General features: G+C 39.9%; 1 protein-coding gene across 2 annotated transcripts in view; it reads left to right on the forward strand.

The window, feature by feature from the left end:
• The window catches only part of LOC134383180 (protein DDI1 homolog 2), a 39,585-nt gene that overhangs the window by 6,233 nt on the left and 20,986 nt on the right, over positions 1 to 12,366 (forward strand). For both annotated transcript variants that reach the window (XM_063104040.1, XM_063104041.1), the window contains exons 2-5: positions 2,721 to 2,850; positions 5,817 to 6,053; positions 7,952 to 8,078; positions 12,178 to 12,305. In XM_063104040.1, the coding sequence (XP_062960110.1) occupies positions 2,721 to 2,850; positions 5,817 to 6,053; positions 7,952 to 8,078; positions 12,178 to 12,305 (622 nt within the window). The remainder of the gene's footprint in view (positions 1 to 2,720; positions 2,851 to 5,816; positions 6,054 to 7,951; positions 8,079 to 12,177; positions 12,306 to 12,366) is intronic.

Here is a 12,366-nt window from a genome sequence, read left to right on the forward strand (position 1 = left end):
GTAATAGTCGATATTTCACGTACGTGCTTGATGTTAGTGATTATCTGGATCTTACATATTTATTGTTAGATCATGATGCCTTCCTTTAAAAAATGGTATTGTCTGCTGACGAAATATCATGGCAACTAAACAGTGATGGATTGAGATGTGTGGCATCTGTGAAGTGGGAGTCCAAAGAGTGAGGAGGTGGTAGTGTTCCTTCATGTTCAGGGCAAGGGGAAACATGAACAATCATGGACAGACAGTATTTTGGACATAGACCCTTAGTGGCGATGGATGGCTTAGTAGCTCTTGTTAAAGTCAACCAGCTAATTTATGAGACCACTTTGGGGTTATGTTGGGGAATTATATAGTACTAGAGAAGAATACGGAAATTAAAATCAGGCAGATGTGGTTCCGGTCCCAGTTCTCTTCTTAATAGCTGTGCGGCCTCAGGTCACTGAACTGTATATATATATATCTGTTTCCCTGTCCATAAAATAATGTCTACCCAGAAAATGACTGCGAGACTTAAATGAAGGGATATGAGGATTAAGCAGGAGACTGTGAGAACCTAGCAGGGTGCTGACTCTTAGTAGAAGCTCACTCGGTGGTAGCTGGCAGCTATTTTAATTTGGCTTTCCAGGTAGTATTTCCACTTGGAGAGAATTCGATGATCTTGTGGATAGGATCATCCCGGTCCTCCCAAGTTTTATTCCTCGTTGTAAATAAATAAATTTTCTTTTGTAAGTACAAGTAGAATATGTCACTGCTCCAGGAGATTGATCGTGTATCTCTAAATATACTGAGAGTTGAATTTCTGAACCTGGAAAATTGATACCACCTTGTAAGAGCCTGCCTATCTGGCATTTCTCTTGGCATGGCACTTTGTTGTTGGACACCTCAACCTGTGACCCTTGTCACTTCTGGTTTATGGTTGTTTTAGTTATAATATGACTCTCAGTTGTTTTGCAAAAAATCTGTTTTGATTCTGATGTGCTTTCACTGAGGTATGTGCTTAAATAAAGGCATGTGAATGGATTGACAGAGTGACAGTTGCAGTCTGTTGAAATGTATTTTAACTGCAGGTTTAGGGTGAGAACTTAGAATACTTTTTCTAGTCATATATAAAACTTGTAAAGTATAATTGGACTTACAAGTTCTGTAAATCAATTTTTTGCTTATCCCGAGATGGATTTGATTTTGGAGGGAAGTAAATTCAGTTTCCTGTTCAGTTCTTCATGTCAGTGCAAATTCTGAGAGCAGATATGGCAGAGTCACTTTTTTCCAGTTTCTGTGCCAGGTATGAGAGCTGAGGACATGTGAGGAAATGATAGAATGATAGTGTAGCAGAAAGAACTGTAAGAGACAGCTGTAATGATTAGCTCCAACTGCTTGTTTGACAAATGGGAAAGGAGACCTGGACCAGCTGATGACATGCCCCTCTCAGTAAGTTATTGGCAGAGCCAGGACAGAACTCAAGTTCTTCAGTTTGAATGTGGCCCAGTGAAAAACGAATTGTTAGGGCTGGCCTATGGCTCACTCAGGAGAGTGCGGTGCTGATAACACCAAGGCCACGGGTTCAGATCCCTATAGGACGATGGCCGGTTAGCTCACTGGCTGAGCATGGTGCTGACAACACCAAGTCAAGGGTTAAGATCCCCTTACCAGTCATCTTTAAAAAAAAAAAAGAAAAACGAATTGTTGTGAAGAAAACCTTTCAAAGCCTGAGTTTGTTCTGAAAGCCCTTCTAGAGTATATATAATAAGGCAGGGCAGATTTTATCTTCTTTTCTGGTAAATTATAGTATGCCTTTGTGTGTTTTCTTCACATTATTTCATCTATTTTTGTGCTGTTTTCTTCAGTGCTTGATTACATGTTGTAAAAAATATTTTTGTTAGTAGTATACACCTGAGCCCTTTCCCCCCCACTTCTCTTTAATTGTTCTTTTCTGAATTTCTTTCACTTTTATTTCCACTCATAAATATAACAGTGATAAGACAGGGGATAGTGGAAGAGAAGGAAGAATGCAGGAAGGATGGTATTTGGGAACATTTTAGATCTGAAAAGTGTACACATTGTTTAATAGTACTGTAGTTAACATACCCAGAGTAAATCATTCCCATTTCCCTCCCTGCTCAAAATTTAATCTAAAATTATATCCAGTACTTTCAAAAATTCATTTATCCTTTAATTCAGCAAATATTTGAACATCGGTTACATAACAGTCTCTATTCCAAGCATTTATGATATGGTGAATGAAACAAAGTCCTTGTCATTGAGTAGCTTACAGTTTTTTACTGGGGCAGAAAGACCATAAACAGATAAGTAGGTAAATATATAGTATGTTAGGTGAGGGCACATTTTAAATAGGGTAATAGGAAAGGGCTCTGAAGTTGTCATGTTTAATAAGAGACCTGAAAAAAAAAAAAAAAAAAAACTAGAAGAGGACATTCCTCAGAGAGTAAGTGAAACAGCCCTGAAGGGAAAGTTGATCCCCGTTATTTGAGGAACAACAATCATGGTATGAGGTAAAGTCAAAGAGGGAGCCAAGGGCCAAATTGTTTGGGCCTAGTAGGTGATGGGAAGGACGTTGGGTTTTATTCCAGGTGTGATGGGAATGCTTTGGAGAGTTTTGACAGTGAGTGACATTATCTGATTAAGAGGAAAACTGTGGTCTTTCTTCTTTGTACCGTGTTATTTCTCAGTGTTTTATACTGTTAACTCTTTTCTTGTTGTAGATTGTCTATGCTGAAAGACCTCTCACAGACAACCACAGATCACTGGCTTCTTACGGCTTGAAAGATGGGGATGTTGTGATTTTACGACAGAAGGAGAGTGCAGATCCTCGACCTCCAGTGCAGTTCCCAAGTAAGACATCTCCTGGTGGTTTAGCATCTCCTAACACAGGCATCAGTAGGTAGCACAGCATAGTGTTTCAGGGTTTTGGATTCTCTTTGGGTTCAGATACAGGATACAGATCCTGACTGTGCCTCTTGCCTGCTGTGTAATCTTTGAGAAGCTGTTTAACTTCTCTAATTTGGTTCCCTCTTCCATAAGATAGAGTTGACAGGAGAATAAAGCAGGTAAAACCTTCAGCACGTAGCAAGCCTTCAATAAGTGTTAGCTTCTGTTGTTATCTATGATAATTGTACAATAATTTTTATCCTTGGGAAGGACTTGAGGATTACACAAGCCTGTGATTTCTGACTGACTTTTGCTACTTTGTGTCTGGTCTTGAGTGGCTAGTCTTTGTAGAATATTTTATAGGCAGCCAGGCACTGGTACCCACATTTCACATGATTTCATAACTTGGTTGTGGGGGAAGAGATTTCTCTGTACAATTATTTATCATTAACAAATGAAGCTCAGATTTTAAATGATGTCGTCAGAGTTACATAGCTAATAAGTGAAGGCACAGGAATTGAAACTTGGTGCTTTTTCCCTTATGCTGAACTTGATAAACATTAAGCAGCTAGGCCACCAAGTCCTGGTTCTTCCCTACCAGCTGTGTTAATCATGTAAAAAGAAACTGTTAGCTATCTTAAATGCTCCATCCGGAATAGTTGTTTATAGCCTGGAATCTCTGGTGGGATTTGAGAGGTTTCTGTGTCCCTGAATAATATGCAGAATTGTGTGGGTGTGGGCATGTGTGTGCATTTGGTTTGAGAGATGGTCCATCACTTTCTTCAGATATGCAAAGGGGTTCCTGATCCACAAAACGTTTATAAGGTCCTGATGTTGAACTCTACATGGTGAAATGTGTTAGTTTTTTTCCACTCCCTGCCATATTTTGGTAGATTTCTTCAAATAGCGTTTAGTCTCTAGGTCACTGCTTTTCAAGTTTATGGTAACAGATGATAGGTGTCTGGGTGATGACAGACTCCAGATTAAAGCTCAGTGCTTCCATTCAGCCTGAAACTGGAGCCATATGAGACCATCAAACACTGGCTCTACCAGATCTGTATTACATTACTCCCTTGGAGCTACTGCTAAACTTTAGAAACAGTAGTTGTTCAAATATGCCAGTCAATAAAAACCAAATCTTCCCTTGGTTATTTTGGTGAGATTGTTAGTTCTAGAGATTCACTGGTTTTTTTCTGTGCTGTCCCATGTGGACAAGAAAGCCAATAGATTGGGAGCGGGAGGGATCTGGTCAATAAAGTAAACAAGCTTTTCAGAATTATTCCGAAGTGAATGGACTCTCAAGATAATGTTTAAGAAGGTCCGCCCATATGTGTTTTGCCAGCTGGTATAGATTACCTCAGAGATCATGTCATTCACTGTACCATTTCATTGGTTGGGAATTAACACATACTCACTAGCTGCCAGCTGAAGTCCCTTTGAAGAAAGTGGATAGTTTGAACCTGTGCTAAGGTGCAGAAACCTTATGTCTTGAGTTTAAGCATTCCCCTTTTTCAACTTGAAGTCCAAAAAGCTTCAGGATAGTCCTAGATTTGGGACAAGCTTGACCATCAAATATATTTTGGGATTGAAGAAATATGGATTTACCCAGGGCTAGCCCCTCATTCTGGCTCTGCTTGTTTGCTTTTCTCTATTTCTTTTTCTTTTTAAATAACAGCTTTAGGGACCGGCCTGTGGCTCACTTGGGAGAGCGTGGTGCTGACACCACCAAGTCAAGGATTAAGATCCCTTACCGGTCATCTTTATGTGGTGGGCGTGCATGCGTGCGTGCGTGCGTGCATGCGTGTGTGTGTGTGTGTGTGTGTGTGTGTTAAGTAAATAAATAACAGCTTTATTGAGATATAATTCACATACCATACAGTTCACGCATTTAAAGGGTACTATTCAGTGGTTTTTAGTTTGTTCACAGAGTTGTGTAACCATCACCACAATCAATTTTAGCGCATTTTCATCCACTTTAAAAGAAACCCTGTACCCATTAGCAGTCATTCCCCATTTTCCTCTAAGCTCCCTAGAACGACAAGTCTGTTTTCTGTCTCTATATATTTTCCTATTCTGGACATGTCATATAAATAGAGTCATACACTATGTGGGTCTTTTGTATAAGGATTAAAGCTCCTTTTTATTTTCCTTTCACTTTAATAAGGTCAGCTCAGCCTGGAATATAGAACCTGGGAGTTGTAGCTTCTAAACCTGTGATAGCTTTTGGTGTATTCAGCACTGAGAACTTGTGCAAATCCCTTTTCTTCTGTTTTCCTGTTCTGTAAGATGATTACACCCGCTTAGCTCCCCAGGGGCATGAGAAGAGTTAGCAGTGATGCCCGGGTGAAATGGTACATTAAAAGAACTACTAAGAACCTCCCTTAGCAAATATGTTTAGCTCACACTTGTAGAATTTAACATCACTTTTATGCTGTTCACTTGATATGTGTAGTATTCTTTACCCCAAGTGTCAGGGTTCTTTGAAGCATGTGTCAAGCCACATAGGATTTTTCTTAAGAACCACATTCTCCAAGGTCCAGGGTCCAATACCTGTACCAGCCATCTGCCCTCCACACCCCCAAAAAAGAACAACATCCAGATTTATGCATTTACATTTATTGAGACCAGCTTTAATTTTTTAAAAAACATAAGTAAATAAAAATTTAATTCTGGAATATTTTATAAGCCAAAATTTGGGGTTGCTACTATTGCATGCCCCGCCTTCTGTTCTTTCCTATCAATCACTCTCAGACTGCAGTCTTCATATTCAGAGTGGACGTGAGAAAGAGCAGAGGAAGAGGCATTAGAGTGTCTACGATTACCATTTGCTACTATTACATATGATGTGTGAGCACATCTTCTGCTGTTTCCTTAAAATACTTGTTTTTAGGAGTCATATGAGTAAACTTTGAATTGATTTTTCCCAACAGATTTACCCCGGATAGACTTCAGTAGTATAGCTGTGCCTGGCACCTCAAACTCCCGGCAGCGCCAGCAAGCAGGAGCACAGAAGTCGCACTCATCCCCTGGAGAAATAGCCTCATCTCCTCAGGGCTTGGACGATCCAGCCTTGCTCCGAGACATGTTGCTGAACAACCCGCATGAGCTGTCCTTACTTAAGGAACGCAATCCACCCCTGGCAGAAGCTCTGCTCAGTGGTGATCTTGGTAAGCTTATAAATTTGGAAGGCTGTCAAGCTGACCTGAGGTGAAATAGTTGTGTCACAGTAAATGCGAAGAGACTCAAGCAACTGGTACATTCAACCCACTTTGTCACATGATTTTTTGAACATTTCAGTCAGTTGTCTGGGAGTGGTATATTAGTGCTAATGTAAAAGGCTCAATTAACATGCATTAGGGATAGAATTTTAGGACTGAAATCCATCTAGACCGTTTCCTCTGTTTACTTTTTTTTCTCATTGTTTTTAGCTGCACATACGCCAGGTACTGATATTTTGATCTATTTAATTAGATCTTTAATTAAAAAAAGCCAGCTCATCCCAGCTGAAATGCTAAAGAAATAGGTCCAGTGCCATCAGCCAGTATGGCAGAATGGAACTCACTTATCCCAATTCACCCCAGGTTCAGGTGGTAGCAGGGTTGCTGCCAGAAGTTTATTCGGAGCTCATTTGAGTGATTTTTTTTAAATTAAAACATTTACTTTTAGTTATCTTTATGAATAATTTTCTCTGTAAATTTCTCCTGTATTTATTCTTGGGTTTATGAAGCTTTACTGATTAAATTTTAAAATGTAACAAACACATAATAACTCATTCTTCAAGTAACATTTGCAGGATTTTAAGTATACAATTCATAGTATCATATTTTAAGTATACAATTCATTGAGTTTGGACAAACTCATGTAATCCCAATCACGATACAGAATATTTCCCTCCAGAAAGTTCCAGTGTGTTCCCTTCTAATCAGTTTCTTCCCTTCATAGGCTGCCACTGTTTTGATGATATTATAGATTAGATTTGCCTGTTTTTGAACTTCATGTATAAGGAATCATGGAGTCCGTCCTCTTTTTTGTTAGGCTCCTTTCACTTAATGTTTTTTAGATCCATCCATGTTGTATGTATTCATAGTACATATGATCATTGTCTTGGTTACTTTAATTTCTTATGTCAGCACATCTAATTGCCAAGACCATGATAATGGTACATTTAAGTTTACACATTTAAATGCACCACCAGGGCTGGCTGGTTGGGTCAGTTGGTTAGAGTGTGGCGTTATAACACCAAGGTCAAGGGTTCGGATCCCTGTACTGGCCAGCTGCCCCTGTCCTCCCCCGCAGACAAAGCACCATGATTTAAGAAATAGCAAAATAGATTCTTATTGTAACATAAGTCTTGTAGTGTTTTCTCTTTACTAATTTTCCTGCCTATTATCAATCAGGACACACAAAAAATAGGTAAACTAACAGTAGTTTGCACTTACTTTATCTGGTTTAAGGCAGAGAGTGTTACACAGAAAATGAAACTAGTAAGAAGAAAAGGGGGTTATGTAGCACTCTGTTTTGTTTCTAGGTAATAGGATAATGAGGGCAATGGGGAAGGGAAGAGTAGGGACATTTATCTACCACACAGATAGTCATTCCTTGCTGATTTAAATTGGAAAGTTATCTCTGAGTAGAAAGAGTGATGGGTAACTTTTTTTTTTCTTTTTTTGGTGGCTGGCTGGTAACTTCTTATGAGAATAAAAGATTTTTGTGAATACTTTGTTTCTTTACAGTGAATAGTGTAAATAGAAATAGTCTTGCCTCAGAGAATAGAAAGTGAATGTAATTGCTCATTTCAAATAATTTTTATTTTTAATTTTTATTTTTTTTAATTTATTTTTATTTTTTGGCCGCTGGCCAGTACAGGGATCCAAACCTTGACCTTGGTGTGGTAACACCGCAGTCTAACCAACTGAGCTAACTCTGGCTAACCTTCAGATGATATTTAGCCATCCTCTCTGCATCTATTACAATTATATTTTGAGAAATTGCTCACTGTGGAAAAGTACTGATAAAGTAATGAAAATATAGTGGTACTTAAGATTTTCCTGTGTTATTTTTGTAGAGAAATTTTCTAGGGTCCTTGTGGAGCAGCAGCAGGACCGAGCCCGGAGAGAGCAAGAAAGAATTCGTCTCTTTTCTGCTGACCCCTTTGACCTTGAAGCTCAGGCAAAGATAGAAGAAGATATAAGGTAATGTGCTATTCGCCTGAAGAGCAAGACTCAGAGACTCCAGATTTCCTAAACTGCAGGTCATCTGGCATTAGTTAGGCAGCTGCTTGAAGGTAGCTTTCTCATTTTGCAGTTGAAGTAGTAACCTCAGACTTCTAGGTTATTCTTTCCTCTTACTTTTTTCTCACAGTTTGATTCAGCATTACAAAGATACAGCTGCCTAAGTTAATGACTTACTCTTCTCCTAAAATTTTAATGATGAGTCCCTGACTAGCAGACATTATTAAAGCAGCTCCAGGTAGACGAGCCCAGTACCAAACAGAAGCCCCCATCTGGTGAGACATCTAGGCTGGTTGGTTACACAGGCTGATTTGAATCTCTTTCCTTAGACATATTGTGTGAATTCTGATTAAATCCAGGGCTTGAACATGATTGGATTAGAGAGACAGCTCTGCACAAATGGGACTCATAGTCCTAAATCTCTTTTCCTTCTGTAGTTCTTGTACTGGCCTAAGTGGATAAACTGACAGCTCCAATTTCTGTAATGCAGTGAGTGGTTTTCACCTGGGGCTGCATTAAAATTACATGAGAAGCTTTTAAAAGTGCAGATGCTTGAGCTCTTCTCCTGAAAGAATCTGGTGGATCAGAATCTTCAGGTGTGGAGCCTGAGCAAGTACAATAATACTAATGCCGGCCTCAGACATATCACAAACAAGATGCTGTTCAGTCATTCCTTTTGAATAAGACAGCTGCTTTTTTGGCCCCTAGATTCAGTTTTTGTTGGTGATTGTGAAGGCCTTTCTATAAGTAAAAACGTAATTGCAACAATACTACTTTTACATGGAGTAGCCTTTTAGGGGCTGTGTTAACATCTTTGGCCACTTTTTTTTTTTTTTTTTTTGGCATCTGGCAGTAGGGAGATCTGAACCCTTAACCTTGGTGTTATCAACACTGTAACTAACTAAGCTAACCAGCCAGCCCCCTCCTCATCTTTGGTTATCATGAAGCCTAACTTGGTTGTTATACTGTCAGCTTGGAAGTCAGATAATGCTTTTTTAATTTCTTATTTCTCTGACTACATTTGAAATCAAAGAAATGTAAAATGTGTGCCAGAATCAGTTGACATCCATAAGCCAATCACTTGTGTTCTTGTTGATTTAAGTGTTCTTATTTATTGTATCAGGTATTAGTGAATATCTTTGAGAAACATCTCACTAATTAAATCTTCCCGGAGAAATAGGAACATATGTGTGTTCTTTGAACTAGATCACATTGCAGCTATAAGGGAGAACTGACATAAGTTTCAAAAATAGTTGTATTCAACCTAGAAAGCAGGGTGGGGGCGGAGGGCATCATAGGCAAACCATAATACTGAGCTATCGAAAGAATAGAAATGAAACGAGCATATCCATATGGTTTGTTTCTTCCTCAGGGGAGGGGGTGGGGGGTATAAAGGGAATAGGGTAATGCATGCATGCTTTTAAAGGAGAAAAACTCGGGGCCAGCCCGTGGCTCACTTGGGAGAGAGAACACCAGGGCCACGGGTTTGGATCCCTATATAGGGATGGCCAGTTAGCTCACTTGGGAGAGCGTGGTGTTAACACCACCAAGTCAAGGGTTAAGATCCCCTTACCGGTCATCTTTTAAAATAAATAAATAAAAAATAAAAATAAGGGCCGAGCCCGTGGCGCACTTGGTAGAGTGCGGAGCTAGGAGTGCTGCGACGCTCCCGCCGCGGGTTCGGATCCTATATAGGACTGGCCGGTAAACTCACTGGCTGAGTGCCGGTCACGAAAAGGACAAAAAAAAAAAAAAAATAATAATAATAATAATAAAATAAAGGAGAAAACCTTGTGCCTCTGAAGAGATAATCTACAGAGCCCAGACTAGCCAAAGCTACTGGTGTTATCTCAAAGGATTTGGGGGGGAGGGGAGAAGGCAGCTGGTCAGTATAGGATTTGAACCCTTGGCTTTGGTGTTATGACACTGCATTCTGACCAAGTGAGCTAACTGGCCAGCTCTTTAAAGGATTTTTCTACTGAAACTTATTTGGGTTGAAGTCATTGCAAGCTCGGGTACACAGTTAATTTTTGGTTATTTCTCAATTTAATAATGTGTAGTAGGATAAAAGCTGTATAATTATATCAAATGTCTTTTAAAGTTTTGGGTTTTTTTAACTGCTTTATTATCTTTAATGCTGCATTTTCTAAAAGCCTACCACAACTATTTACCATATCAAGTTTCTTCAAGTTTTATTTGGCATACCATACCAGTGATTCCACAGGGTATGTGTACATTGATATTTGCCCAGCTAAATTAAGTGAGAGTGCCTTTGACTTTCTGAGAAGTTTAAATTTTATTACAGAATGATAAAGTCATGAATTCAGTTGAACTAGAGTATTATTACAAAAAGGTGCTATAGTTTTTTTATTTTTATTTTATTTATTTATTTTTTTTGTCCTTTTCGTGACCGGCACTCAGCCAGTGAGCGCACCGGCCAGTCCTATATAGGATCCGAACCCGCGGCGGGAGCGTCACCGTGCTCCCAGCGCCACACTCTCCCGAGTGCGCCATGGGCTCGGCCCAAAAGGTACTATAGTTTAGAGCAGGGGTCAGCAGACTTTTTCTGTAAGGGGCCAGATGGTAAATATTTTAGGCTTCATAGGCCATATGATCTGTGCTGCTCATGTTCAACTCTGCCACTGCCATGTGAAAGCAACTATAGACAGTCGGACAATATGTAGCTGCGTGGTGTTGCTGTGTTCCCATAAAAATTAATTTACACAAACAGATGGTGGGCTCAAGTTTGCCAAACCCTGGTTTATAGTGTAGTTCACCCCAAATCTTGGATCCTGTTCTGTTATTGTTTCAGTTTTCAGGTAAGTTGCCCAGCCACTGACCTGGTTTACATTAACGTTGGTAATGTATTTAAAATGAGATCGGGAATGAACATGTGAGATGCTGGAAGCTATAAATCCTTTTTTAGGGGGGCTGGCCAGTATGGAGATCCAAACTCTTGACCTTGGTGTTACAAGGCTGTGCTCTAACGAACTGAGCTAACTAGCCAGCCCCAGCTAGAATTCCTTTTTATGTGCTTTTCTCATGTAATAATTAGGCATGTTGAATTTTTTTTTTTTTTTTTTTTTTTTAAAAGATGACCAGTAAGGGGATCTTAACCCTTGACTTGGTGTTGTCAGCACCACGCTCAGCCAGTGAGCAAACCGGCCATCCATATATGGGATCCGAACCCGTGGCCTTGGTGTTATCAGCACCGCACTCTCCCGAGTGAGCCACGGGCCGGCCCGGCATGTTGAATTTTTGAAGAAATGATTTGATAGACCCAGTGAACTGTGATACACCGTATGTAGTTTTAAGTGATAGATGGATGCATTTTTTTAAGCATCTGCTCTTATGTTAGCACTGTATACTAGGTGCTTTATACTTCTCAGCAGCCCTATGATAGGAATTACTCTCATTTTACAGATTAAAAAATTCAGTCCTGGAGATGAAGCAGCAGGTTCAGTAGAAGCAGTTGAAATGTTTGTATATTCTGTTTGCAAACTATTTTTAATGTTCTAGGCATAGGAAATGTACCCAGATACCCAGTAAATCCTCAGTTTAAATTGGAGCATTCATGAAACTCTGATATTCTACAGGATAAAAAGGCATGTGACCCTTGCTTTCCAGAAGTTTATTTTTCTATTTCTGAGCTTGTAAAGGGAGCATAATTGTTTAACATGAGGGTAATTTCTGTCTTTAGACTTCCTGCCACCTGTGTATCTTGCTACCTCCTGCTAAAGCACCTATTGCAGGATAGAGCACCAGTTTCCATTTCTGTGACTCAGCTGCTGTAGTTGGGGCAAAAGATATGTACAAATCTGTTTTTAATATTGTGACTTTGAAACTGGTTTCTCGGGCCGAGCCCATGGCGCACTCGGGAGAGTGCGGCGCTGGGAGTGTGGCGACGCTCCCGCCGCGGGTTCGGATCCTATATAGGAATGGCCGGTGCACTCCCTGGCTGAGTACCGGTCACGAAAAAGACAGAAAAAAAAAAAGAAAGAAACTGGTTTCTCTTCATGGGAATAATGGTTTTGGTGTACCTGGTTTTGGTTTGTTACAGGCAACAGAACATTGAAGAAAACATGACAATAGCTATGGAAGAGGCTCCGGAAAGTTTTGGCCAAGTAGTGATGCTTTATATTAACTGCAAAGTGAATGGACATCCCGTGAAAGCCTTTGTTGACTCAGGTGACGTCTCTGTCTTTTGTGTCTCAGTCTCCCCCTCCAACATCCTGACCTGACATGGGAG

Source organism: Cynocephalus volans, chromosome 8 (assembly GCF_027409185.1).
Source record: "Cynocephalus volans isolate mCynVol1 chromosome 8, mCynVol1.pri, whole genome shotgun sequence".
NCBI lineage: Eukaryota > Metazoa > Chordata > Mammalia > Dermoptera > Cynocephalidae > Cynocephalus > Cynocephalus volans.